We start from the raw sequence: 25,679 nt of genomic DNA, 5'->3' as shown, positions 1-25,679 counted from the left end.
TAATTCAAGTTGAAATGTATGCATTGTAAGGCTGTTCTAGTATTCAATGTACAGTATGTAATCCCCCCCCCCCCAAAAGCTCAAGTGTTAAACAGTTGCATTGCTATGCAAAATAATCCATCTTGTTGAGGAACAACAAACGATTGCACTGGTGGGACAAAAGTGGAAGATATTTCAATACAGTAACAGTTGCGATGGGATTTTTCAGCAGGCGGCGGAATTGTCAAGGAAAACAGCAGATTGATAGAATTGTTAGCCTGATTGCACAATTGTATATCAAGTTTCACTCGCTGTTATTAAATGTGATTTTTTTTTCCTCACAATTACGCTAAAAGGCTAACCGTGTATTGAACACAACCCGATACGTCAAAAAAAATCCTACATCTCGCTAAAGCGCACTCTGTTAAAAGCCTGTTTGATGATATCGTCCGTCTCTGAGACCTTGCTCTCTCCGACCGAGAGCACCTTGCTCGAAGGCACGTCGTTTTTCAGCTTCCACTTACTGAGGACAACCGTGCCCTCCGTTTCTTTGGCGTCGGGACCGCTGAGCAGGATGAAGGCGGCGTGGCGTCCTCTTTCCATCAACGTCGCTGCAATTAGCAACACAGGCGGCTTTACTTCTTTATTCACTTGCCAAGTGCCCCGCCTTTCATAACCACACACTGTACCTTTAACCTTATCGGCATAGTAGAGTAGTTATCTTCAAAAAGAGACAAAAACTGTCAAAATCTGTTTCGCCACTACTAACACTAATTTATGGAAATTTCAATACACATTTATGTGATACTGCCACCTTGGAAGCTGTAAAATGATTGTACGAACTCAAATAGTGTTCTGCTTATATTCCCGGGGACCAAAAAACAAGAATTTCCATCGGTTATGAAGGAATAGGAACAGGAATGTATTCCCAAACATTTTTTTTCAATAAGGCACAGAACGTGAAGGGTTCCTCCCCACAAACATGCAAATATGTGGAAAAATACTCCATGACCCGGAGGACTCAAGAAATGGAGTCCCAAAGTTGACTCATCTGGCTTGTTTGCTGCGATGTCATTGAAGGAACACAACAAATGAGGCAGCTGCAAAATAGCACTTGTCGTGAACAGGGATTGTAGGCGATTGTGGCTTTTTTTTGTGTTTTTTGCTGCGAGTGTCACTGTCAATATGATTTTGTCCGTCTAGCTCCCAGTTAGCGTCGGGTCTGCCAAGGGCTTCCTGTTGTTTGCTCCCGGTTAGCTCTCGTTGGCTGCTACCTTGTGTTTGGCAGGCTAGTCTTGCCTTGTACATTGGTTTATTCGCTTTTCGGCATTGATGATTGTTAGTTCCCAGTTAGCCTGGCTGCTCACTGCATGTTTTTTGACCGGCTAACCTAGCATTAGCGCTAGTTTTGCATTCTCCTTTGTTGTTTTATCCCTGGCCTTCTTTGTGTGTGTCTCCATAGCCATTCCCTCTTTTTGTTATTGGTTCCCAGTTAGCCAGCCTGCTGACTGTGTGTTTTTTGGTCAGTCTTGCATTTTTCCACTGATTCTGCCTTTTACTGATCAGTCCCGTTGGCAGCTTTCAGTGTGTTCATGTGTAAGTTAGCCCCTTTTTGGCTGCCCGTCATTTACTGTACCATTACTGCATCCACCTACCCAACCCCTAAGCACTCCCCACAAAAACTACCAAAATGTCACTTAAAAAACTCTACCTCTACGACTAATTTGAAAGTAAAACAATATGGCAACTGGCTTGCTAGTGTATCGGTATTCCTCCTTTGACGTCACAGCTCAGGATGACAAAGATGAGACAAGGCCATCTTAAATATACCGTAAATTCCGGACTATTAGCCGCTTTTTTTCCCAAACGTTCAACCCTGCGGCTTATTCAGTGATGCGGCCAATTTATGTAATTTTTCTAACGGCCGCCAGCGGCGCTCGAGTACAAAAGGTAAGATTTAGACTGCAACTTCCTAGCTTGTGCACAAATTAAATTCGCGTAGACATATCCTCATCATGCTAATTGCAAAAAGAAAAGCACATGACGCAACTTTCAAGCTAGACTCAATCGAGCAGTCTGATATAGAAGGAAACAGAGCTATTGCACGCAAACTTTACTTTGCGAGCGTGTTGCTAGCGTGTTCTTGAATAAGGGGGCGTGGGACGACGTCTGTATGACAAAGTCTCCCATACTGAAGGAAGACCACTTTGATGACTTCAGTTTTGAGGAGGAGGACGGTTTACCCTGCTTACTACAAGTACGGTGTGTTTATTTAACAGTGCTATTTACTGTGTTGCGAGCGTGTTGCTAGTAGCGTTTTGCTACCCTTCACAGGCACGGTTTGGGATGAAAGTTATAATATTATTATAGAAGCTTTGAGAACTTTCTCGGTGTACTGTCTTTCTTTGTAAATATGTATAATATGTATTTGCAACTGTATATTTTTTTAATGTATGTTTTGCACGAGCAAATGAGAAAGAAGGGGCGGGGCAAACGCGGGCTGACGGGAAGTGGAGTAAAGATGAGACGTGTTTGTGGACGCGGCCGACAATAGTGGATATACATTTTTCCCACCCTTACCTTTGGAAACATACACTTTTTTTCCTTGGATTACTTTCAACGGGCACCTGGACTCTGCAGGACTGCATTAAATCTTAAGTACCGGTATCATTTTCCGTTCATTTTGCTGGCTGTGGTTTTTAGACTGTGTCGGGTATAGGTTGAAATCGTGTTTGTATTGCACTTTTTCAATGTGGGCGCATGCGGCTAATATACAGGTGCGGCTTGTGTATGTACAAAATTGATTTTCCTCCCGAAATGTGGTGGGTGCTGCTTCTAATCAGGTGCGCTCTATAGTCCGGAATTTACGGTAGATTTTATGCAAATACCATGTACTATTTCCTCACATTTTGCATGTTTAAGAATTTGGGATTACCTTTGAACGTAACAATGTGGTCCAAGACGTTTTCAGACTCGAGTAGCCGGTTGGAGTACAGTGGATACAGCATGTAGGAGCGACGTTCGCCGGGTACCTGATGGAAAATCTTTTTGATCAGATCTTGGGAAAACTCCCGACACGTTTTCGTCGCGACAGACTCACAGAGGAGTTGAAGTGAGACACCAACTGCCCCCAGAAGACAAAGATGGAAATGGAGTTGGTGGTGTGTATGGAGGTGGGGGCGGGCGAGTTGGCGCTGGAGAAAAAGTCTGCTTTCCACAGCACCTCGCCGGATTTGCCGTCCAAGATCTTCACCTGTATGCAAAAGGCAAGCATCCAAAGTTACAGTGCCTAGCAAAAGTATTGGGTCCCCAAGGAGTGTTAGTCATATTGCCACATTTCAGGCTACAAATTTAAGCTAAAAAAACTGAAAAGACATATGAATAGAATAGAATAGAGAATATACCTTTATTGTCATTGTTACAAAATGGGTTAACATATTGTGACAACGAAATTGGGCATGACACTCCAGTTTTACACATTCACAGTGAGGTATGAGCCAAGAAGATAAAGGAACAGAGAAGATAAGGTTATAAAACAAGGGGGATAAGGCTATAGTTATCATTGACATGGTATTTACACAAGAAATGTCGGCATGTGGGATGTTACATACAGTGTTGTCGTGATACCGTTGGTATCGTAAGGGTTGTGCAATATTGCATTTGGTGCAAAGTCATCATAGTGCAAAAAATAGTCAGCATATGCATTGGTGCAAACATAGACAACATAGTGCAGAAAAAAGGAAATGGTCAGACATTGTGCAAGGTGAGCAGTAAACGTAGTGCAGTCGACATGTGCAAGAACATAGACATTAGTACCATTAAGATGAGACACCATTGTGAAGTGAAACCAAACATTATATAGAAAGGTGTTGCAAAAATATTGTTCCCTCAGCTCAGCCTCCCTTGACAATTCAAATATTTAAAAAAACATTTCCAAGCATGTATGCACACATTAAAAATGAATGAATCATTTAAAAATAATTACCATCTTGGTGGAATTGTCCATTTCCTCCTCCAGCACAACATCGAGTACACCGTCTTTGTTGAAGTGGCCGAAACCAGGCTCCCTGAATGAACATCATAGATGAAAAGAAACTCATTAAGCAATACTGTAATTATTTTTCTGGGGGAACCAAAACGATGATGGTGCAGGGCTGCAACAAGTAATCGATAAAAGCGTTTAAAATGGATAGTTTAAAGCGTTGGCCACTAATAAAAACATCGATCCTTTGTATCGCGTGATTTGTGAGCCACTGAGTGCGTTAAATCAATACAAATAAGAGTGCACACAATTGTGACGCTGAAAGTTGTAGTACAACTTTGGTCCGGCAGAGAGCGCCAAAACGTTTTTTAACAGATTTTTTTAATTGAACATTGCATCATTACAAATCAAATTGGCATGAGGTATAAGTTTCATCTTTGTAGTGTTTAGTTATGAAACAAAATTAACAATTTTCAAAGGAACAAAAAGTGCTGGAGAAGTACAGAGAGAGGAAAAAAAAATCATAAAATAAGAAAATAAAGTAAAATAATGACATGTTTAACAAGGGGCAGATTGATAACATTACTATATATGATTTTTATATTAGGAATGTTTATCATATTCAAAGATTCAACCCAATAACCTAATTATTGGACAACATTTTTAAAAGTGGTTTTACATTTTGATTTTTTTGTGGATAAAGAAAATTTGCTACACATTAAAAGCACTTTTGTTTTTGTTTGGTATGGTAAGTCTAAGAAGAGGAAATTAAAAAATATCTTCAAGAAATCGGATTCATCGACTAATCAAAAAAAAAAAAAAATCAACCAATTTATTGATTATGAAAATAATCGTTAGTTGCAGCCCTAGACAAGACTGCCCAAAACGTTAGAATTTGGCTCCAATAACAAATGAGTACCAATATCGCAAGATCTGTGGTCAGTGAAGCTAGCATTAGCGGCTAGAGCAAGAGTCTGGAACTTTTTTGACCCGAAGAATCATAAAAGAAAAACATTTTGGTTTTGTTTTGGTAAAGAGCCACACCACATTTTAAGAAAAAAAAAAAATCAACAAACGCCAATTCTTTAGCAGATTTTATTTCACAATGTGATATTATATGATTTGAGAAAATGTACGAAATTAGTAATGCCAGTGCCTCATATCAACAAATATACGTATTTCAACTTGTCTCCCTTACTTGAACTCATTGAGTACACAGTCTTTACCTTACAACAGAGTAAACCTTCATTTATTTCATAAATTATGTTTTCAAAATGAGGTGCAAGCAAAGTTCTTTTGTAATAATGTCGCAACATACTACAAACGCAAATTTAAGGATTCCCCCCCCCCTTCAGCGTGGGAGAGAGGGGAGCGTGCAGAGATCCGCTCACCCAATCGAACTGCTCCGTGCGCTCGGCTGGTAGTTTGTGGGTGTTTACAGTTTGTTCTGTTGCTTTTCATCGTAAAGGGTCTCAACAGTGAGAATACATTGTTTAAATGAGCTTCCATATTGAGGATTCCTTCGCGGCGTACAGCCAAAATTGGGTTTGTTGGTTTGGCACCTTGACTGTACACTACTTGAGACTTTGCCCTGTATATACTGTATACTGGACCGAACCATTTACTGTCCCGCTGTGGCTTTCTTCCGATGAAGTTGGCACAGCATTTATTATAAACGGAGTGACACAAAGTTTGCACGAGTCGGATTTTATCTCCGAGCCATAGGTTCCCAACCCCTTGGGCTTTGGCCCAGGTCTGCGACACTAGCAATAGCAGTTAGCACTGACATCGGAATAGAATGAGATCGATTTAAAATAACCATCTTTTGGGTTGTTTGAGCTCACCATCTAGTTATTGTCGTATTGCAATCAAGATGGAATGCCTACCTGGAGACTGAGGTGCTATTGAAAACCCACAGAGGCTGTAATGTCTTTCCATCGATTAAAACCACCTCCCTGCTCGTAACCAGCATCAGGTTGGCCGATTCAGACTTGTCCGTCTTCACCACTTGCCTCAATGAGTCAGATCTGTGATCGTCCACATCGGCTTTTAGTTCAAAAGCAAAGTTAAGTAACAGTACACGGTGCCTTACTCGTAAACTGGTAGCCATCCGGATGCTGCCGTGGCTTTTTCCTCAATCTCTTTGGCTTTTTTCAGGCTCGCCTCCAGCCCTTTCTGGGCGTGGGCTGCGATCTTCCACAGGCCCAGTCCGTACAAACCAGTGTCTGGGAAAATCCAAGAGGAATCCGATCACAAAGAAACGGAAATGGGTTTAGTGCAGGGGTTCTTAAGTGGTCTGACTTCAAGACCTACCATTCTAACCCAAAGACTCAAATCGAGAAAAAAAATCCACTTCTCTAATTTATCCAATGAAAGGATTATGCAGTTTAAGGGATAGTAGAATATATTGACTTATATGAGCAAGCAAAGCCAAAACCGTACATACTGGTATATAAGCCTACATCACATACATGCCAACCCCCTAGAATTGCTTTAAAATAGGCACATACTCAAAGAAGATAGAAACTTTATTCATCCCCTTTAGGGAAATTCACACTTCCAGCAGTATCCTTGTGTTGAAAAATAAAATAATGAAATAAAAGATACAGAATACAAAAATTCCCAATATAACGCGTCGATATAAAGTATTTAAATAGTGCTACGGAAAATACATGCTGTGATAAAAATAGGGTAATATGCAAATGTAGGGGTGGAGTTTAATGTGGGCTTTTACTCCCCCGGGTGGAGTTAAAGAGCCTCATGGCATGAGGAAGAAATGATCTCCTCAGTCTGTCCGTGGAACAAGACTACCCAAAATATTTAAAATAAATTGTGTACCCCAACAACAATTACTACTTAATTGTGTAGATATTATTCATATACTGGTAAAAACCTAGAACAGGGTTCCTACAGCTTAAGGCGAGTTAAATTCAAGTTAATTGCCTTGTGAAATCAAAATTAAGACCAAGTCAACTGAACAAACAAAACTATAAGACACCAAATACATTAGAGGAAATTTTAAACACATTTCAACTTTATTTAAATCACATTTTAGTCCAGTTGAAAACAAATATTCGAGAATTGGATTGTAGACATTTGAATGCTAATTAAGGCCTTATTTTTAGAGTAATGAGTTTATTGCTTTTTAAGACTTTTCAAGGACCTGCAGGAACACTGTAAAAATGTAAAAAATTAGACCATTTTCTGTACCTTCAAGCAATGCTTCAATTGCAGACATCCATCCATCCATTATATGCACTGCTTATCATCAGTAGGGTCACGGGGGTGCTGGAGCCCAACTCAGCTATCCTCGGGCTGTGGGCAGGGGACACCCTGAACTGGTTGCCAGCCAGTTGCAGGGCACACAGAGACAGACAACTCACTCGCTCATTCACACCTAGGGACAATTTGGACCGTCCAATTCACCTGACATGCATGTTTTTGGAATGTGAGAGGAAACCGGAGTGCCCGGAGGAAACCCACGCAAGCACGGGGAGAACATGCAAACTCCACACAGGAAGGTTCGATCAATTGCAGACACTCATACAATATTTTTGTATTCTGCAATCAGTTCCCTCTTTGACTCGATCGGTATTGACACCGCTTTCAGTTTTTCTTTCCCCGTATCACCAACTCTCTTTGCACCCGTAATAGACAAAAAAAGGGCAATTAAACACACAAAATAACAATCAAATGAGATGCAATTCCTCTCAAACACAAATTGGACGGCACTGTTTGACTCAACAGGAAGAGGAGATCGAGCAAGGCAATATCGCCATCTACTGCGTAATTGACCCTCTGTTTCTTCTTCATAGCATTATTTTGCCAAGGCAAAAGCCCCCGACCCACCAGTTGAGAAACACTGCTTTACCGCATTGACTCACCTTTTTGCAGCAGTAAATAGAAAGCGCCCTCCGCAGTCTTATGGAGAAAATGTCCCGATATTTCTGTGATGTTCAGGGATACTGTGGATCCAATTTGGGTGCCCGTCTCTCCGGAGAGGAAGACTAGCCGAGTCTAAGGAATATTCAGCCTGTTAGCTCTTTCAGGTACTGTGACAAAAAAATCTTGTCACTATGCAACCATACCTTGACACCCAAAGACGAGAAGTGTCATGATTTGATACTGTTGGAATTTCAGCCGAAAATCTTGAACAGTACCGAATATGGCCAGCAGACAATGGCAGTGCATCACTTACATACCTTGGCTTTATATAGTGCAACTGAAAACGAGTGCTACATAACACAAATACAGACTACAGGGACCCTAAGTGGCCAAAACGCACCATTTTTCATCTCATTCTTTTGCCCAGCCTTAGACAATATTATCATTTTTTGGGGGCACCAGTAGCAGCAAGATGGTGGACAATTCCGTCAGCTCCCTTGAAGTGAGACTCAAGTTATGTAAAATATTTCTTGACCTAGTGTTTTTGTTTTTTTAAGTGAGTTTATATGATAGTTAATGTATTTTTTCCTCATTATTCAAATCACTACTGATTTTTTTCCATCAACTTTTTTTACCACGAGAAGGAAGTAAATAATACACAATGTCCCTTTTACCTACTGTGTGTATTTCACTGCTCTTAAACATGATGTGCCTTTAAGAGACAACTTCATGATGTGTTCCAGACTCTCCACATTAACTCTTTTGTTGTATGTAATTGACTCCAAGTACAGAAGTCATAAATGACCCCATGGTTTGTTATTCTTCACAATCTTTTTTACAAAAAGTTGTATTATCAAAGATTCAACCCCCAAAAAATTACGAAAAACACGTTTACACTTTTGATCCTTATTTTTTTTTGTACTGTAGATAGTATATTTATTGCATTTTTATCATTATTGTCCTCTAAAATGAGTCCAAATGGTATATGATCTCTAGGCGTGTAGTTCTGTATTACCGTAGTAGTATATTTGTAGTATTTTTTGTAATATTACTGCAGATGTACGTCTAGTATTTCAGTAGCAGCATTTTTTAATATTTAGCATCCCATTTGTACCTTTTCCGTCATATTTTTCTTTTCAGAATGAAAGCAAAATAATTAGTTTAAGGTCCTTTTTAGCACTAAATTTGACATTATTTTGTAGTATTACTGTAGTATTTTATTAGTATTCTGTGAAGCCCTTTAAAATTCTTTGTCATTGAGGGCCATATAAATCAACATGACTTGACTGGTAAATCATCAAGAGTTCTGTGTGAATTCTTGTTTTTTACTACAAAGAAGCGCTAAATAACACACGCTGTCCCTTTAAAAAAATTGTAGCTGATCATAGGTTTTTATGAATGTGACGGATCAAAATGTTTGTTCAGTTAATTCTACTAAAACGGACAAAACCTATGAACATCATAAATGCTTCACTTTTAAAACTATGAGCAATGATGTTTTTACGTGTACTGTTAGCATAACCAAAAATTTTAAAAAATTGCCTTAAAGTGACATTTACTAGTCTTGTTCTACTACTAGTTAGTAAAAATGAATTATTTGAACTTTGAGTTCTACATAGTCCAATATTCCGTGTGCTTTGAAATAAAGGTTAAAATACATTTTGGGGGGGGTCTACTTTCATGCAAAATGGAGTCAGAACACCCTTGTTTTTGACCATCATGTTTACCTGCATGACATCTGATGCTACCAGGGCGACGTCCTCGACCTTGTCCCCGTCTAAATCCGGGACGCCGAGTACGGGGACGCTGCTGTACAGACCGGGAGGATGAGGCTGCCGCCACCTGACCTCACCTAATCACACATGGTTTTGCTTTTCATTTTGTCTTCTGAAATTCTCAACTTTCCATTTTGAAGTGCTCACCTTTCAATTTGTCCAGAGCCGTTACCTGGTCGGAGTGAAACAGCAGACAGTCCCATTTCCGTCCCGCGTTTGTCCCCAGGCCACACTGTGCCCAGTGGAAATTGGGATCCAGCGGACGCTCCCACAGGATTTCCCCGTCCGTGCCGTCCACCGCCAGCATGAAAACGCACGGAGATGGCAACCCTGGGCGAACACGAGTTTAGGTTTGTTGAACATACGGCCCGCTGGCCGGATCAGGGCCGCCGGCGGATAGAATTCGGCCCACTAGACGACGCTGGTACAAATGCAAGTATAATAAGAGCAGCAGTTTGAAATATGGCCACATGATGCCGTCCCTTTCTTTCTTTAATTTTCTGTCTTTTTCTCTCTCTCTCTCTCCATCTTTAATGCTATTTGTCTCTCTCCTAGTCTCTGTCTCTTTATTCTTATCCTCTCTCTTTTTATCTTTCATCTCCCTATTTGTTCCTTTCTTATGCTATCTTCTCTTTCCCCTCTTATTCTCTTTCTTGATGCACCTTTCCTTCTCTTTATCCCTCTCTTTCACTGTGTTTTGTCTCATTCTTTCTTTTTTCCTTCTCTTTTTTCTGTATATTTTCTTTTCTTCTCCCTCTCTCCCCATTTCTCTCATCTTTGTCTCTTTCGCATCTATTTTTCTTTCTTCCTCTCACTCGTGTGTATTTTGCTCTTTCTCCCACGTTCTCTCCCCATTTACTCTCTGTCTTTCCCCCCTCATTTCATATCTCTCTCACACTTTGTTTCTTTTTTCTCTCTCTCTCACTTTTAATTTCCTTCTCCATCTTTAATGCTATTTCCCTCTCTCTTCTAGTATCTGTCTTTATTCTTATCCTCCGTCTATTATCTCCCTATTTGTTCCTTTCTTATCCTATCTTCTCTTTCCCCTCTTAGTCTTTCTTGATGCCCCTTTCCCTCTCTTTATCCCTCTCTTTCACTGTGTTCTGTCTCATTTTTTTTCTTTCTCTCTTCTGTATTTTTTCTTTTCCTCCCTCTCTCCCCATTTCTCTCATCTCTCTCTTTCGCATCTATTTTTCTTTCTTCCTCTCACTTGTGTGTATTTTGCTCTTTCTACCACGTTCTCTCCTCCGTTTTCTCTCTGTCTTTCCCGCCATTTCATCTCTCACCCTTTCTATTTTTGTTCTCTCTCACTTTTATTTTCCTTCTCTATCTTTGATGCTATTTCTCTCTCTCCTCGTCTCTGTATATTTATTCTTATCCTGTCTTTTTCTCTTTAGTCTCCCTATCTGTTCCTTTCTTATCCTATCTTCTCTTTCCCTTCTTATTCTCTTTCTTGATGCCCTTTTCCCTCTCTTTATCCCCCTCTCACTTTGTCTCTCTTACTTCTATCTCTTTTCTGTATTTTTTGTTTTCCTCCCTCTCTCCCCATTTCTCTCTTCTCTTTCGCATCTATTTTTCCTTCTTCCTCTCATGTATATTTTCCTCTTTCTGCCACATTCTCTCCCCCGTTTTCTCTCTCTGTCTTTCCGCCCCTCATTTCATATCTCTCACCCTTTCTTGTCTTTTGTTTCTCTCTCTCTCATCCACAAGTCCAGCCCCCACAAGAGTGCGTTTTCAACCATATGGCCCCCGAGCGCAAACGAGTTTGACACCCCGATTGACTTGTTTCCGTTTAAATCTCAACTTTGCAGATGATCCGTTTTTCAAACTCACCTGCGTTCCCGCAAGTATCATTCAGACTGGCCTCAGTAGCTTTGACCACAAGCAGGACGTCCATCACCTTGTCTTTGCTGGCGTCTTCAAATGCCAAAAAGTCGTACGCCTCTGCAACGAAAGAAGAGTTGCGTTAAATCACAAAAGCTGTCAAAAATCGGAGGAAAACGCATGTTTCGAACGCACGGGCGCTGGGAAACGTCCTATTCCAGGATGCAAGGTACTGCGGTCTAACGGGGCAGGGGATAATGAACGAGAAGGCAAAGACAACAGTGAGGCACAGGAACAAGGAAAGGAAGAAGACAGCCGTCCGCCAGTGGGTCAGTTTGGAAAGCCCCAGCATTTCCTTGCAGCCTTTCTTCAATTCCGTCGCTGGAGGGGGCGATGTCCCCGTCTCCACTCCATCCTCTTCCGTTTTCAGGGGATCACCTGGGGACAGGTGACATCGAGAATCAGCCTTGGCTAAAATGTTATAGTGGCATGAGGTTATGGTGCATACTTGTCCCTTTACAAATAGACGAAACTCACCCTCAGCAGGACAAGCTGTCGCCTCCATCATTTAGTTTTAGTGCATCGCCTTCTCCAAATCTGTTTGACACAAGGCAGCATCAATAGAAACAACCAAATGTGCCTGCTTTTTCCAGCAATTTCTGCAGCAAGAACTTTTGTAAACGGGAGGCCCGAGCACAGCACTATAGCCCGTATTGACTGTACTTTATTGCATATACAATAGGTTTGATGTGAAGTTATATACCAATTTCGATTATTTAGATGACTAGATCAGATTGGTGGCGCCAAACAATCAAAACCGCGATGATGACACTCCTTTATTGAAGGTAGCAGCTTGAAAAAGTTGACGTTTCTACAGTTGGCGAACTTGTTGAGTGAAAAGGCCGACCCGCACCCCTCCCTTGCTGCAAAGCGAGAATCCACGTAATGATCCGTCATACGAATTTCCAAATCGCCATCGACGTTTTACTCACTTTGAAGCGTCGTCTTGCGAAGGTTTAGCTTAAAAGCTAAAAGACAGGTAGGATCGTCCCCTGCAGCGACAAAAACACATTCAATTATAGCGGATGGTTTAAACCCTGATTTTGTTTTACAGGTATTTTTATTTATTGATAGATATCACAATACATTTAAATTTTGTTTTTTATGAATATAAAGAAGTTTAATTGCGTATTAAATAACTTTAAAGCCAATGTAAACGTATACTTTGATTGAATAGTGTCCTGAAATACAGCAATGAGGGATCAGAATTAGATAGTACGCTGCTCTGATTGGGAAGCCCTACACTGAAATATCAAGAAGCACGTCTCTGACTGGATACTTTTTCCAGTTTTAAATGCTCCCATTGGTTTATTTCAATCTCATCCCCGCCCCTTTGATCTGGCTAAACTGAATTATGACGGAACAGCCCGACGTCATTTCCTCTATGAAAAAAGAGGAAAAATGGAGAAGGTCTGAAATGGGCGACGCGAGTGTTTTTCAGTCCCATAATTACCCCAAAACTACCGTTGTTTTTCCTCCCTTCCACCCTTTTTGTAAAGCGCCGTGGACAAAAGAGTCGGCAGCCATGTCCGCCCAAGCTCAAATGAGAGCTTTGCTCGACCAACTGATGGGAACGGCTAGGGATGGTGAGTCGCTGTTTGCATGCTAGCTCCGCTAGCTTTAGCTCGCTAGCCAAGATGGAGTCCGTGTTGAGGCAGGCTTGTGTTGGCGAATGCAAACGAGGGCTCACTTCATCTTAGTCGCGTACATGATTTGGTGTTATGTTTGTATCCATTGGTCGTTTTAACACACACGTTTCAAATAAGTTATCAGTTTAACCTTAAACAATGGCGAGTTTCAGTTGGCTAACCGTGATTTTAGGCCCGACACCTGCTCAATTTAAAAGGGATTGTGTGTATTATTTAGCGCCCCCTAGTGGTACGTAATACTAATGATTTTAAACAAGAAGGCGTTAATACATTAATGGGTACGTGTGAAGCGCATTGTAAAGCGCGTTGGGAGGTTTTTTTTTTGCGCCATTTAAATGCAGAAAATTTACATCTATCAGATGGACGTGTAGTTTAACTTGCCAAACGATTCTCTCGAATTGGAAGTGCGGGTGCCAATTTTGGCCATTTTGACTCATTTTTGAAGGCCTACAGGAATTTAAGTTTTTTTTTTGCTATATATGCATAAGACGTATAAAAACAAAGCTTTAACTCCAATCTTTAATTACAAAGAGGGTATGTTTCTATTTTTGCCATTGTTTAATATACCGCTTTACATTGCTAAGCTTCTTTTGAATACTTGTTTTCTTGAAAAAACCCTGAGAAAAACAGTGCAGTTGTTTTATTTTCATTTGCGATACCTCCGATATGTAAACCATGCTTTACTTAAACACAAGGGTGTTTTGTTTGCAAAATAACATTTCATTGCAAGATCAGTGAACTTTGCATTAACTTTTCGGCACCCATCGTTTTATGTGATTTCGGGGACTCTGGCCGCCCAAGCACTCTCAATCAATGGATGGAGAAAGCTAAGCAACACTAAGAAGTAGGGGCTCCTGGGTGTGTGAACAAAGATCCGATCAAACCATTCCTGCTGTCTAATGGTGATTTATCATACTTAAATCATTCTCAGTGGCTTGATACCTACCGATCAGCGGTGTCAAAGCCTTTAGAATTTTTTTAAATCATTTAAAATTAAACATATTTACGTTTCGACGCCCGGGGCACAATGCCTCTGAAAAGGTATTTATATGGGATGGCTCTGCTCCAGGTAAAGGGACAGTGATTAGTACATGGTTCCTCCTGGTGGTAAAATAAAACTACTCGTTTGAATAATAAACGTTGTTTTTTTTGTTTGTTTTTTTAGATATTCGGCAAAATTATCCGGCTAAAAATCAATTTTGGTAAATTATGAAAGCAAATGTACTTAAACAAGGAAAACTACCTAATTTTCCTCATTTTAAAAATATAGTTAAAATGGAAATATTAAAATAAAAATGATATGATGATATTCTGCCAATTGGGTAAGAATGTCTTTTTTTGCCATGCAAACTATTTGTATTCACATTAAATTATTTTTATCTCTAAACTCACCCTTTTAAAGAGACGGGATGTATTTATAACCTTGTGGTAAAGAAAATGGTTCATGGATCCATTCACCTCTGCGTCATAGGGGCACCATTTCCTGTGGTGTGTCCTTTGCAAGTACAGCCTGGCGGCGCTCGCCCTTCTCCTGGTCGTTTTTTGGCTAGGTGTTGCTCCCTCAAATAAAACGGATAGTCCAGATTTCCATGGTTACCAGAGGCAGGAGAAGCCTCCTGAGCTGACTCTGATACGACACCTTCATCATCTGGCCACTGTTAATTTTCAGTATAAAGCGTCATGCTGCCTTTGATAAACAAACCGGACGTTGGCATTGACAGGCAGTGGTGTGTGACAATGCTGATATATTAAGCAATCACACATGAACAATGCAAGAATGTGTTTCAAGTCAAGTCATTTTTATTTGTATAGCCCTTAATCACAAATAGTCTCAAAGGTCTTCACAAGTTATTACATATAAGAAGTTTAGGTTATTCGTATGCTATAGAGTAGAAGTGAGTTTTAAGCTTAGATTTAAACATTTCCACTGAGGTTGCAGATCGGATCTCAGGGGGAAGAGCATTCCTATTATAATACTGAAAGGGGGATACATTTGTATTGATTTTACATAATTTGAGCCTTGGCTAGAGTGAGATGACGTAAGTGTCGCCCATCTTGCTACTACGTGTAATTAAAAACCTCAAAAAGGCTGGTCAAAACCGATTTAAAATGAAGTTTGGTCACTTTGATAGTAGTAGTTTTCTCCCTTGTTCTTTTTAGCACTCATTCACTGTTGCACTACACAATATAGTGACATCTAGTGGTCAAATAATACTCACGATCACCTTTAAATCCCCCTAGATATAAAAGCTTTCTAACAACATTGATATATAAATGTTTTTGAGGCAAACCCTTCCAAATATACCTTTACAACAATTTAAAGTACATTTTGCCTCCTATTATTTGCTATGATTAGACACTCCTTTTTTTAGTAATTCCTCATTTTTCACAGGGGGTTGTGTTGCAAAAAACCCGGGATTGTTGAAATCTGTGAAGTAATAACCTATATTGTTTATAATTCTTATACAACAAAATACTATACAATGGATTTATATAAAAGAACAAAACCTTTTTACATGTCCAAGCATTCAAATTAAAGGGCTTTATACTGCACTCAAACATTTTTATTTTCCATCAATATCTACTCTCTTAAGGACAGTTTCAGAATGCTGAAAACAATGCGCGATGGTGGTACTTCTTTGAGTCCAATTGATCCTTTTTTTGCATTCAATACTTTCTTCTCTTTATACCACCTCATAAAACTGATAGCTGTTGGTGTAAGACTAATAATATCGATCAATTGAGCAAACTGACTTTTAAATCGGATGCATTTTTATTAGAAACGTACAGTATTGGATGTTTTTTAAGCCATTTGGATACAAACATTTACCACAGCAATTATTGCTGAATGCTGATTGTACACCGTAAGCATATTCCTGGCCTGCGCTGTCAAAAAGGTGTTTCAACCTTTTTGTAGCCCTATCGATCATCCTTATGAGTGAATGTTTGTGTGTGCGTGCGTGTGATGAAATTATCAACAAATTCTTCCCATGCATATGTTGCATACAAACTGAACAATTGTGGCCCCTTTATTTTATTCATTAAGGTTCAGTGTATCTTTGCCAGCCTACATCAATCTGCAAAGGAGTTGCAGAAAAGCCTCATGTTCATCGAGCCGTGAGTCACACATAATTTTTAAAGCTGTTATGATCAATATCCATTCCAAACAATATGTTTGCATTTCGGAACTCATTGTAGCTTGTTTTTAATTTTTTATTCTTTAAAAACTTATATATATTTTTCAAGTAGTGCTTAGTAGCTGAAGACGTTGCGCTTAATGAACACCTAAAAAAATAAGCATAGCAGTGGACGTCTTTTTTTTCTTTTTCCAGAAGAGAAACACTTAACACGCCTCATTTTCGCTCTGACTTTTCTATGACTCCCAACTTCTTACCGCAGGTTTGGCAAGAAAACTGTTCCCATTTTAACTTTCCCACAGCCGGTTTAAAATTCTGCAGCTGAGGGCTTGAAGATGCAGGAGGGTACAGTATGTGGTGCAGATCGCAGTGTGTATAAACCTACTTTCTGTCACTGTTTCATGTCTGTAAATGGCGTGGCGGGGAATACATGATCTCTATTCTAACTTGTATGTTGAGCAAATGATGCCCACCACCCTGTGAGCCTTAAAACCAGCTCAACTGGGACTTGAGGCACTCTCATTGTGATATCATTGAGGCCTGGGTAAGTCGCACAATGAGGCCACACATTGCCTCATGTAACAACACACGTGGAAGCAAAATTTCTGAGGAGCCCATTTGACATGCTAACGACCTTGTAAAGTTCTTTTTGTACTTTGGGCTCAGACTGATTGAATGCAGCTATTGTGGACAAGTGTGCCACACATAAAAAGTGGCAATCAGATCAATCAAAAGCTGATGCCTGGCCCTCGCTGGTAAATATGTGAGGTCTGTCTCACTGGAGGTTTTTCTGGACTGTTTCAGGGGACGAGACACGACAGAGGGTCAAGTACTCTGACGACAGAGTCTGCAAAAGTCACCTTCTGGATTGCTGTCCTCATGACATCCTGTCTGGAACCGTAAGTGTCAAATGAAGGGATTCCAATTTTAGCCTAGACGAAAGCTGATGTTGCCATTATTCTTTTTTTCTTCGTAAGGTCCTTTTGCTTTATATTCAAAAACCTTGCGTATTTGAATAAACCCCTGATGATTGAACATACTGGCCACTTATACTCTGGAGAAACCTATATTACGGAACATACAGTTGTAGTATCTTTTTATTGGTAACTTTTTCTAAGGAAGTTGCTTACACGTGTGCAAAATTTTCTGTAGGCAGTGTATGATCTCACATACTGATACCAATAATTTCCCCCATTATTCCAAATGGACTGTATTTTAAAGGAGTTCCTTCAAACTCCAAACGATATTCATCCAAAAGTTGCATAAAACCATATACATTTCTAAAATTACTCTGTCATAGAGCTGCTGCATGTGGCTTTTCAGCACTGCCTTAGTAGCTTTTTCAGAAATGTTTGGAAATGGCAAAAAATGGGGGAAAGTATAGACTGGATATGTTTTTTTGAGATGCTTAGAAGGACAAACATGACAAAAATATTTGTAACATTTCCTATTACTTTAGGGCTGAATAGAATAAATATTAAATATTAGATTATTATTTTTTTATGTATAAATCCTCTCTTTTAACGGTAAAAATGGTGAGGCTCTCCATTATTTTACGGCCCTGTTGGAGCCTGGTCATCCTGGGAGGGGGATTACCTCATGTGCTTCTCAAGGTTTCTTCATTTTCTTCATGCTGAGGTTTTTGAGTTTTTCCTTGCCCTCATTTAGGTTTTAGATCAGGGGATGGTGTCATAAGTCTGTAGTTTGCAATAGTGGTCTGTGGAGCCCTTTGAGACTCCTTGTGATAAAGGTCTATACAAATAAACAGGACTTTTGGGCATTAAATACTGTTATTGGCAATATTTAAAGTACTGACACTGTAGGTTTGTATCTGTACAGGCCTCAACCCAATCCCTACTCAAATCTACATATTCTTTCTATACTGCAGTGCTTTAGCATTTTTTGTTTTCCAACTGCCATGTGTTTTTGCTTGGTAGCGCATGGACCTGGGCGATTGCACCAAGATCCACGACTTGGCACTCCGAGCAGACTACGAAATTGCCTCCAAGGAACGCGAGCTTTTTTTCGAGCTGGACGTGAGTGGTGTCACCGCTAAGGCAGTTACGCCGTTGGCCCACGTCTTGTTTTTAACTCGCCTTTCATTCAAAGGCCGTCGATCACTTGGAGTCTTTCATTGCCGATTGCGACCGCAGGACCGAACTGGCCAAAAAACGCCTGGCGGAGACTCAAGAGGAGATCAGTGCCGAAGTGGCGGCTAAGGTTTGCGATGAGATAAATAATAGGTGTCACTTTTCTGGGATCGGCAATGAAGAGCATGTGTGACTTTTGGCGCAGGCTGAGAAGGTCCACGAGCTGAACGAGGAGATCGGGAAGCTCCTGGCTAAGGCGGAGCAACTCGGAGCTGAAGGAAACGTGGACGAGTCCCAAAAGGTCCTGCAAGAGGTGGAGAAGGTCCGCAGTCGAAAGAAGGATGCTGAGGTGAGGGGGAAGAGATTGCAAAAGGCAGTGAACTCAAAGATCCGAATGACAATAGATGGGATCGAAATTGACAGGGTGCATGAAAAGAAATTCCTCTAAGTTAAAGGTGATGACAGAGTTGGAAACCACACATCAAACACATACAGTCCAAAGTTTAAAAAGCTTTCTAGTAATACACAAAAAAAACATTACTAGATCATAAGTCACTTTTCACCCTTTACTGTTCACTTGTCTTGCTAAACTTACATTAATGTTCTGAGGTTTGGGGAAAAAAATCTAGAATTTCCCTACAGTCACTTGTCACATTGCAAAAATGAGCAATAAGGATTATTCATTGAGTCTACTAGTGGGAACACACACATCCACTCTTTATACATTCAAAACATTTTGGGCGGCAGTAGCTCAGGAGGTAGAGCGCTCGTCTTGGGATCAAGGGATCCCAGTTCGAATCCCGGCTTGTCCGTGTTACATGTCGAAGTGTCCTTGGGTAAGACACTGAACCCCTAACACCCCCAATAAGCAGGTTAGCGCCTTACATGGCTGCAAGGCCGCTATTGGGAAATGTGGAGCACATTGTATATAAATGCAGATCATTTCATATTAATTTCAAAACTATCCTGACATATTGCACAACCCTTACGATACCAACGGTATCACGATAACACTGTATGTAACATCCCACATGCCGACATTTCTTGTGTAAATACCATGTTAATTATAACTAGCCTTATCCCCCTTGTTTTATAACCTTATCTTCTCTGTTCCTTTATCTTCTTGGCTCATACCTCACTGTGAATGTGTAAAACTGGAGTGTCGTGCCCAATTTCGTTGTCACAATATGTGAACCCATTTTGTAACAATGACATATTGGCATATTCTACATTGTATCATATCAATTAGCAATTTAATGGCAAAAGCGGGTTATTACCAGAAAATATTCAGAACGTATTTAGGGTCCAGGAGAGTGGCTATCTGTTAAAGTTTCAAAATATTAAATCCAAGCACAACACTGAAAAATGTTTGTACATCTATAACTAGTGTAAAACGATGGTACAATCTAAACAAGCACCTGAAGCAAAGTCGATATATCACTTAGTAAATGTATAAAAACATGGGTACAAAGGACAATGCCCATGATCGATTGGTGAATTTGATTTATTTGTTGATATGGCACAGTAACAAGAGGCTTAAATGTATGTACTGTAAAATTTGGACTATAAGCTGCACCTGGTACATTTTAAGAGGAAAAACTCTTTGTACATGCATATGCCACACCTGACTATGAGCTGCATGTGCCCACATTAAACATAAGATATTATCAAGGAAAGGCGGTTCAGAGTTTTGAAAATGTTACCTTAACATTCTGACCTTTGATAAACAAATATGTGTCTGTACAATGTCACCAGTCACTGAAATACTTTATGCCACATATCATTGGAAAGCTTACTCTTGGGATTCAAGATATGAAAACATAATCATCAGAGAAACCTCATGATCGGTCTTAAACTAGTTAATCAAAACTAAAAAGCTGGCGTAACGCACAATGACGTCCCCAGGCCGCATTCAACTTCAAATCCATAGAATCCAACTGTGTTAAATATTGAAAATTTATAAAAAAATCCGCCTAAAAGCATGTCTGCTTCGTTGGACTTGCTTCTTGTAATCTGTTCGTTTCGCCACATAATTTACGCATATAAATTAAGACTCCTAAAATTATTCAATATGGTTGCTAGCCTTCCCCTTTAAATTGACACCTTTTCCATGATGAGGGTCTGTACACGCTAGTTTTATTCATGCACAAAGGGCAGTTACGTTAAACTAGCGTTTTCCTCAACACGTATATTCCATGTGTTTCACTTTTACCTTTCTGCACAGGAGAGAAATATGCATATTTTTCTTATTTGCAAATATTTCTCACGTCGGTTTAATCTTTTTTACTCTCCACACATGACTAGAATTTTGGGGAACTGGCGTCAGTGTGCAGAGATGCACAGAACACCAGTGTTGTGCCTAATTCTGACTCCCCTGCAGAATCTGGCTCCCATTCATTTGAACGCATACTCGGTGTTTCTCATGTTTCTCGACACTGCACATCTGATAGTGTCGTAGTCTGTAAAATTTGTTGAATGAGAAATATTGATCGTGTGATTAAAAAGAAAACCGATTGTTGTCTATGTAATAAGTCTAATATGAGATATTGATGTAAGTCACCAACACTGGAGTTGTACTGAAGTAGGCTTTATATAGTGTACTATAGTCGCCTTTGTCATGCATGTTTATTGTCCATAGTTGTTCACTGATCACTCTAACCAGAGGACCATTGTGAAAGAAACCCTGGTTTCATTTGGCTTGTATTTAAAATGAAGATTAAAAGTACAGGTTGAAAATGCTTTCTTAGGTGTTACATTTTAATAACTTAATCAAAATAAGCTATATTTAAAAAATCTATAGTACTTTGAGAACAGCATTTCAAAGATTACATATCTTACAATGTTTTTGTATCTGAAAAATGATTTAACCAATCACTATTTGAAAAAATTACTTAAAAGTAATACCAAAAATATTTTTTTACAGCAGCCATATTTTAAATCTAATTTTATGTTATACGACTTCTACTTTACTAGCAATCTCAAATCCTGTGAAAAGACAAAATGAAGGAAATATATAATAATGCCATGTTTATCGCAGGAGTCGCCTCCCAAAAAGAAGATTGGCGAAATCTGTGAATTACAACCTTTTTTACAATTCTACGTTTAAACACTCAATTATACACTGAAACCAAAGAACAAACCTATTTGACAGGCTGTAGCATTTCTAAACTTTTTTAAAACTCATAACTACTTTCAGATTATAATCGGAGCGTGTTTAGCCAATCAGAATGCAGAACACGATGCAAAACCCTGTAAAGTAAACCTTGTTATAACAATGGATTACTGTACATTGAAGAACAAACTGATTCTACCACCCAAATCTGTTTGTGTTCTCCACCAGGAGGAATACAGAAACTCCATGCCGGCCTCCAGCTACCAGCAGCAGAAGCTCCGCGTCTGCGAGGTGTGCTCGGCCTACCTGGGCCTCCACGACAACGACCGCCGCCTCGCCGACCACTTTGGGGGCAAGCTTCACTTGGGCTTCATCCAGATCCGGGAGAAGCTGGACCAACTCAAGGTGGCGCCCTACGCGAAAGGAGTGGCCGCGGGGCACGCTCATTTACTTTGTCTTTTGCCCTCAGAAAACCGTCGTCGAGAAGCAGGAGAAACGGAACCAGGAACGTCTCAAGAGACGGGAAGAGCGGGAGAAGGAGGAAAAGATGAAAAAGCGGTGAGTGTGTGCGAAGGATCTCGGGCTTGGTTGCCAGACGCAAATCTTAGGGGACAACAGTTTGTTTTTAAAATGTGTACTATTGGATACAAACTGCATGGTATGAAGACTAAAGATTATAAGTACAGAAAACCAAGTGAAAGTCGTAGTATTTAATTGCTCCTGATAGTATTTGTCATCATTTACTGACTTAAGTTTTACTTTAATTTAAAAATGACAACGCTTTATCCACATACTGTCTTAACTGTTCTATAAAAGCGGTTGAGTCGAATGTTAGCCGTCTGTATTTGCAATTAGAATATTAATGTTAGCAGCCTTCATTAGCCAATAGGTTGCTTGCGTTAGCAGCTGTGTCGATAGCTGTTTCCATTATTGACGAAAGAATTGAGCTCTGGTGCTATTTGCTTTAGGAGCGTTGTAGGTGAATCCTGGAGCATTATTTGTTATCAGCAAAGAGTCTGTGTGGTGTTTTATAAGAAATACTGACCAAAGACCATTGATGGCTTTGGAGTACCTATCTAATGCTTGTTCCATCCTCTTCCTCATCCTGTGTATGAACAGGAACTGCCTTTTTTTGTTTACCTGTTTCTAAATGTTAAAGGTTTCAGAGCGCTATTAGTTTGATTTGAATTGATAACACATTCTTCCGCCGCTTTTAAAGCCGATAAATATTTGCTCCACATATCGGTAACGGCCTCCTCTTAATACTAATCATCAGTGTTGTTCCTGAAAATACCCATATCTGTGTATCCTTAATTCTAACAGGTAAAATGCACGCCTGTTTTAGAGAATAAAGCTTTTTTTAACCTCCTATATTCTCTCCAAAGGACCAGGTCCCGCAGCAGAGAACATAAAAGGTAAGCGACCCGAAAACCGCCCCCGCGCCCGTCGGGAGGTACTGAACGCATTCCGGGTTTCCAGGTCCGACTCCCGAGAGCGAAAGAGACGCCGCTCGCGCTCCTCCTCTCGAGACAAGCGCCGTTCGCGCTCCAGGGACAGGAGACGGCGCCAGAGGTCTCGCTCCCGAAGCCGAGGACGCCGGCACAGCCACGAGCAGAGCTCCAGACACAAGTAGGTATCAGACAACAATCTCACCGTTTTGAGGTCAAAAGGGGGGAGTGGGGTGGTTGTGATCTAGAATACCCTTGTCAATAACTTTATTGATACAAGCATACCTTTTTGCTAAACAATGGCTAGAAAATAATGTTTGCAATTAAGGGCTATACAAATAAACATGACTTGACTACAGTCAAGAGTAATGAAATGGCAATACACCAAATTCTACATGTAAAATTTTAATGCAGCAATGCTATAAAACCAATGCAAAGACTGTAATATTGTTAAAAGTATTCTAGACAAAATTCTAGATACTTTATTCATCCCCGTAGGGAAATTCACAAGAGACTAGACTAGCTGAGCCAACATAATACAAATATCTATTTTTTTTGTTGGGTTATACCTTATGGCTGCATTTGTTTGGAAAAAAAACTTAATTACAATTTTGATTCGATGAGAACTTACTTCATGACCATGTTTCTACTGACAAGGGTTTAAAAGAAAAAATATATATATATATATATATATTTATGTACAAATAAAAATAGAATTGTGGTTGAATAATTGATCTTTATTGTCATTCTACAAAAGTACAATGAAATTGAAGGACGCTCTTTTTTTAAGTAAAGTGATGTAGAGAATGGCTGGCATCAGATTTAAGTGATGAATAAAATACAAACTTCACAAATGTAGCGGTGTTCCACAAAGTTGTAGCTCCAGGTCATCCGTTCCATGAGTAATCGATCTTGCGTTTAGCAGCTTCGAAGAGTTGTTAACCTAGCTTTAGCAGTATGTTGCATCCGCTGGTCATCAATATTTCTTGGTGCTTTTCTGACTGAGTCTGATTTGATTAATAATTATTATTATTTTTTCAATGTAATGAGATGTCGTGCCCACACTGCTTGCCTTGCCTCTATTGGCTGACACTTAAAAACCAAACTGTGAGCATTCTGGTTGGCCAAACAGTCTATCACTCGGAAACAAGGAACTATAAATCCTATCGCAATATTAATTCGCCCTGCAGCCCTGATTAATATTTGTTAAAGAATGAAAATAATCAAAAGTCAAATACAACTTTAATAGCTCCCTTAAAACTGACCATTAAAATAAAATAAACATGACTGATTTATCATTTAACCAAAATTAAGCTTAGCAGCAACTCATCTATTTGAATAGATTTTTTTACAATATTTAAAGAGTTCCTTAATTGTACTACTGTTTTAAAGCCAGATTGTTGAATTCATGTTACGGTAAACTGCTTATTGCTCAGCCTTTTACCTTAGTGGGCTCTTTTAAACACACGTTCGGTTGACTAATGATAAGAGCTAATCTATCAGTTCCACCTGAACGTGTTTTCCTAAAATCTCATCAGCAGCCGTCTCGATTCATAGGTGAGTTAGCAGAGCTGCCGGTGTTTTATCTGCTCCAACGGTTTAGACCCCAGTCACTCATTCGTGGAGAGAAGCGAAATGAAGTTTAGTATGTTAAACTGCTGATAATCGGTCGACTTATGCCAAAGATTGAAAATGCGTGTTTCGCGGCAGGTCCTCCAGAGACCGCGAGCGCTCATCCAGAGACAGATCTCAGCGACGGGACGACCTCAACGGACGCTCGGACTCGCGCAGGACAGACAGAGATGACCCGTGAAAGGCCAGCCATCTTGTTTGTAGTTTTTTTCTTTCACACGAAGCCCAATCAAATCATATAGCAAGCCCTTCTTTGGTTACATATTCTCCATCCTGTGAATATATGGACTTGTGTTTTCGGTTCCTAGACCCCCTCAAATCTTTTCACCAACCAGACGGTAGTTAGTCAACATCATTTCAAATGTAAAGATTAGCGGGAGAATGTTTGTATAGTCTTTTTGAAATGAAAAGGTTGAATTACATGGATTGTGGAGAAAATGTTTTAAGGGTCTTATGAGAATTCCCCAAAGTGAGTCACTATTTGAATTCAAATCAGTGTATTTCGAGCAGGCAGGAGTACTGTATTTATTTGTGTGTAACATACATTCGATTTTCTTCATGGTAACAGAGATTAATGCTATCTGGCGTCATTACTTGAATTGTTAGTCTTCTGGTTCTTATTTTCTCCCCCATCTGATAATGAATCAGACTTTAAAAGGACATAGTAAATTTAAAGTTGGTGTTAATAAATGATTTGAATCATGGCGGCTGGTATTTAACGTTTGTCGCTTAAAATGAAAAGCAATTGAATTAGCAGTGCACAATATACACAAATATATATAGTAGTCTTCTTTAAGTCCTGACCCATGTCTGTTATGTTCAGAAATGTACTCGCTTGTAAAAAAGCATTCAGCCAAACGGAATTGCTTCATGATTACAGATAACACGGTGTCATTTGGTTTTGCTTTTACACTTCAACTCCATTAAAACCATAATCTTGTCTGCGTTTTGTCCTTGTGCCTTTACTGTATTTTATTACTCAAAGGCGCCCTCTAGTGGTAAATCAACAGAAGTTCATAAATTATCAAAATTGCGCATTTACATTCCTTGAGGCTTACAGAGTGTCAACAGAATTGTGAGCTATTTTAACATTACAGGTATACTGA

The 25,679-nt window shown here is 39.8% G+C and overlaps 2 protein-coding genes across 3 annotated transcripts; one reads left to right on the top strand and one right to left on the bottom strand.

Moving 5' to 3' along the window:
• Window positions 1–74: 74 nt before the first annotated feature.
• fam234a (family with sequence similarity 234 member A) lies at window positions 75–12,751 on the bottom strand. Of its 2 annotated transcripts, XM_088323122.1 has the most exons (14): window positions 12,670–12,751; window positions 12,438–12,497; window positions 11,983–12,042; window positions 11,641–11,883; window positions 11,455–11,565; window positions 9,769–9,951; window positions 9,574–9,698; window positions 7,846–7,978; window positions 6,054–6,186; window positions 5,848–5,988; window positions 3,965–4,046; window positions 3,080–3,232; window positions 2,915–3,011; window positions 75–590 (listed from the first exon to the last, which is right to left on the bottom strand). In XM_088323122.1, the coding sequence occupies exons 3-14, from the start codon at window positions 12,011–12,013 to the stop codon at window positions 379–381; spliced, it is 1,644 nt and encodes a 547-aa protein (XP_088179248.1). In that variant the 5' UTR covers window positions 12,014–12,042; window positions 12,438–12,497; window positions 12,670–12,751; the 3' UTR covers window positions 75–378. The 2 variants fall into 2 exon arrangements, with proteins under 2 accessions (XP_088179248.1, XP_088179249.1); XM_088323123.1 differs by lacking the exons at window positions 12,438–12,497; window positions 12,670–12,751 and adding an exon at window positions 12,209–12,367.
• Window positions 12,623–25,082, top strand: luc7l (LUC7-like (S. cerevisiae)). Its single transcript, XM_088323124.1, has 10 exons — window positions 12,623–13,091; window positions 17,096–17,190; window positions 18,229–18,327; window positions 18,401–18,511; window positions 18,587–18,730; window positions 21,722–21,898; window positions 21,963–22,051; window positions 22,879–22,908; window positions 22,973–23,122; window positions 24,652–25,082. The coding sequence occupies exons 1-10, from the start codon at window positions 12,860–12,862 to the stop codon at window positions 24,752–24,754; spliced, it is 1,230 nt and encodes a 409-aa protein (XP_088179250.1). The 5' UTR covers window positions 12,623–12,859; the 3' UTR covers window positions 24,755–25,082.
• The last annotated feature ends 597 nt before the right edge of the window (window positions 25,083–25,679 follow it).

This window comes from Urocampus carinirostris, chromosome 19, assembly GCF_059441175.1.
Source record: "Urocampus carinirostris isolate Australia breed hairy pipefish chromosome 19, RoL_Ucar_1.0, whole genome shotgun sequence".
NCBI classification, from domain to species: domain Eukaryota; kingdom Metazoa; phylum Chordata; class Actinopteri; order Syngnathiformes; family Syngnathidae; genus Urocampus; species Urocampus carinirostris.
This window is presented reverse-complemented; position numbering and strand designations above follow the sequence as displayed.

Bases quoted from the DNA above. Each gene is read 5' to 3' on its own strand.
- luc7l (XM_088323124.1), top strand. From the start codon at position 12,860: ATGACGGAACAGCCCGACGTCATTTCCTCTATGAAAAAAGAGGAAAAA. The intron at 18,731-21,721 runs GTGAGGGGGAAG...GTTCTCCACCAG, and splicing joins GTCGAAAGAAGGATGCTGAG to GAGGAATACAGAAACTCCAT. The intron at 23,123-24,651 runs GTAGGTATCAGA...GTTTCGCGGCAG, and splicing joins GAGCAGAGCTCCAGACACAA to GTCCTCCAGAGACCGCGAGC.
- fam234a (XM_088323122.1), bottom strand. From the start codon at position 12,013: ATGATGGAGGCGACAGCTTGTCCTGCTGAGG. The intron at 3,012-3,079 runs GTGAGTCTGTCG...ATTTTCCATCAG, and splicing joins TGTCTCACTTCAACTCCTCT to GTACCCGGCGAACGTCGCTC. The intron at 591-2,914 runs GTAATCCCAAAT...TGCTAATTGCAG, and splicing joins CCACATTGTTACGTTCAAAG to CGACGTTGATGGAAAGAGGA.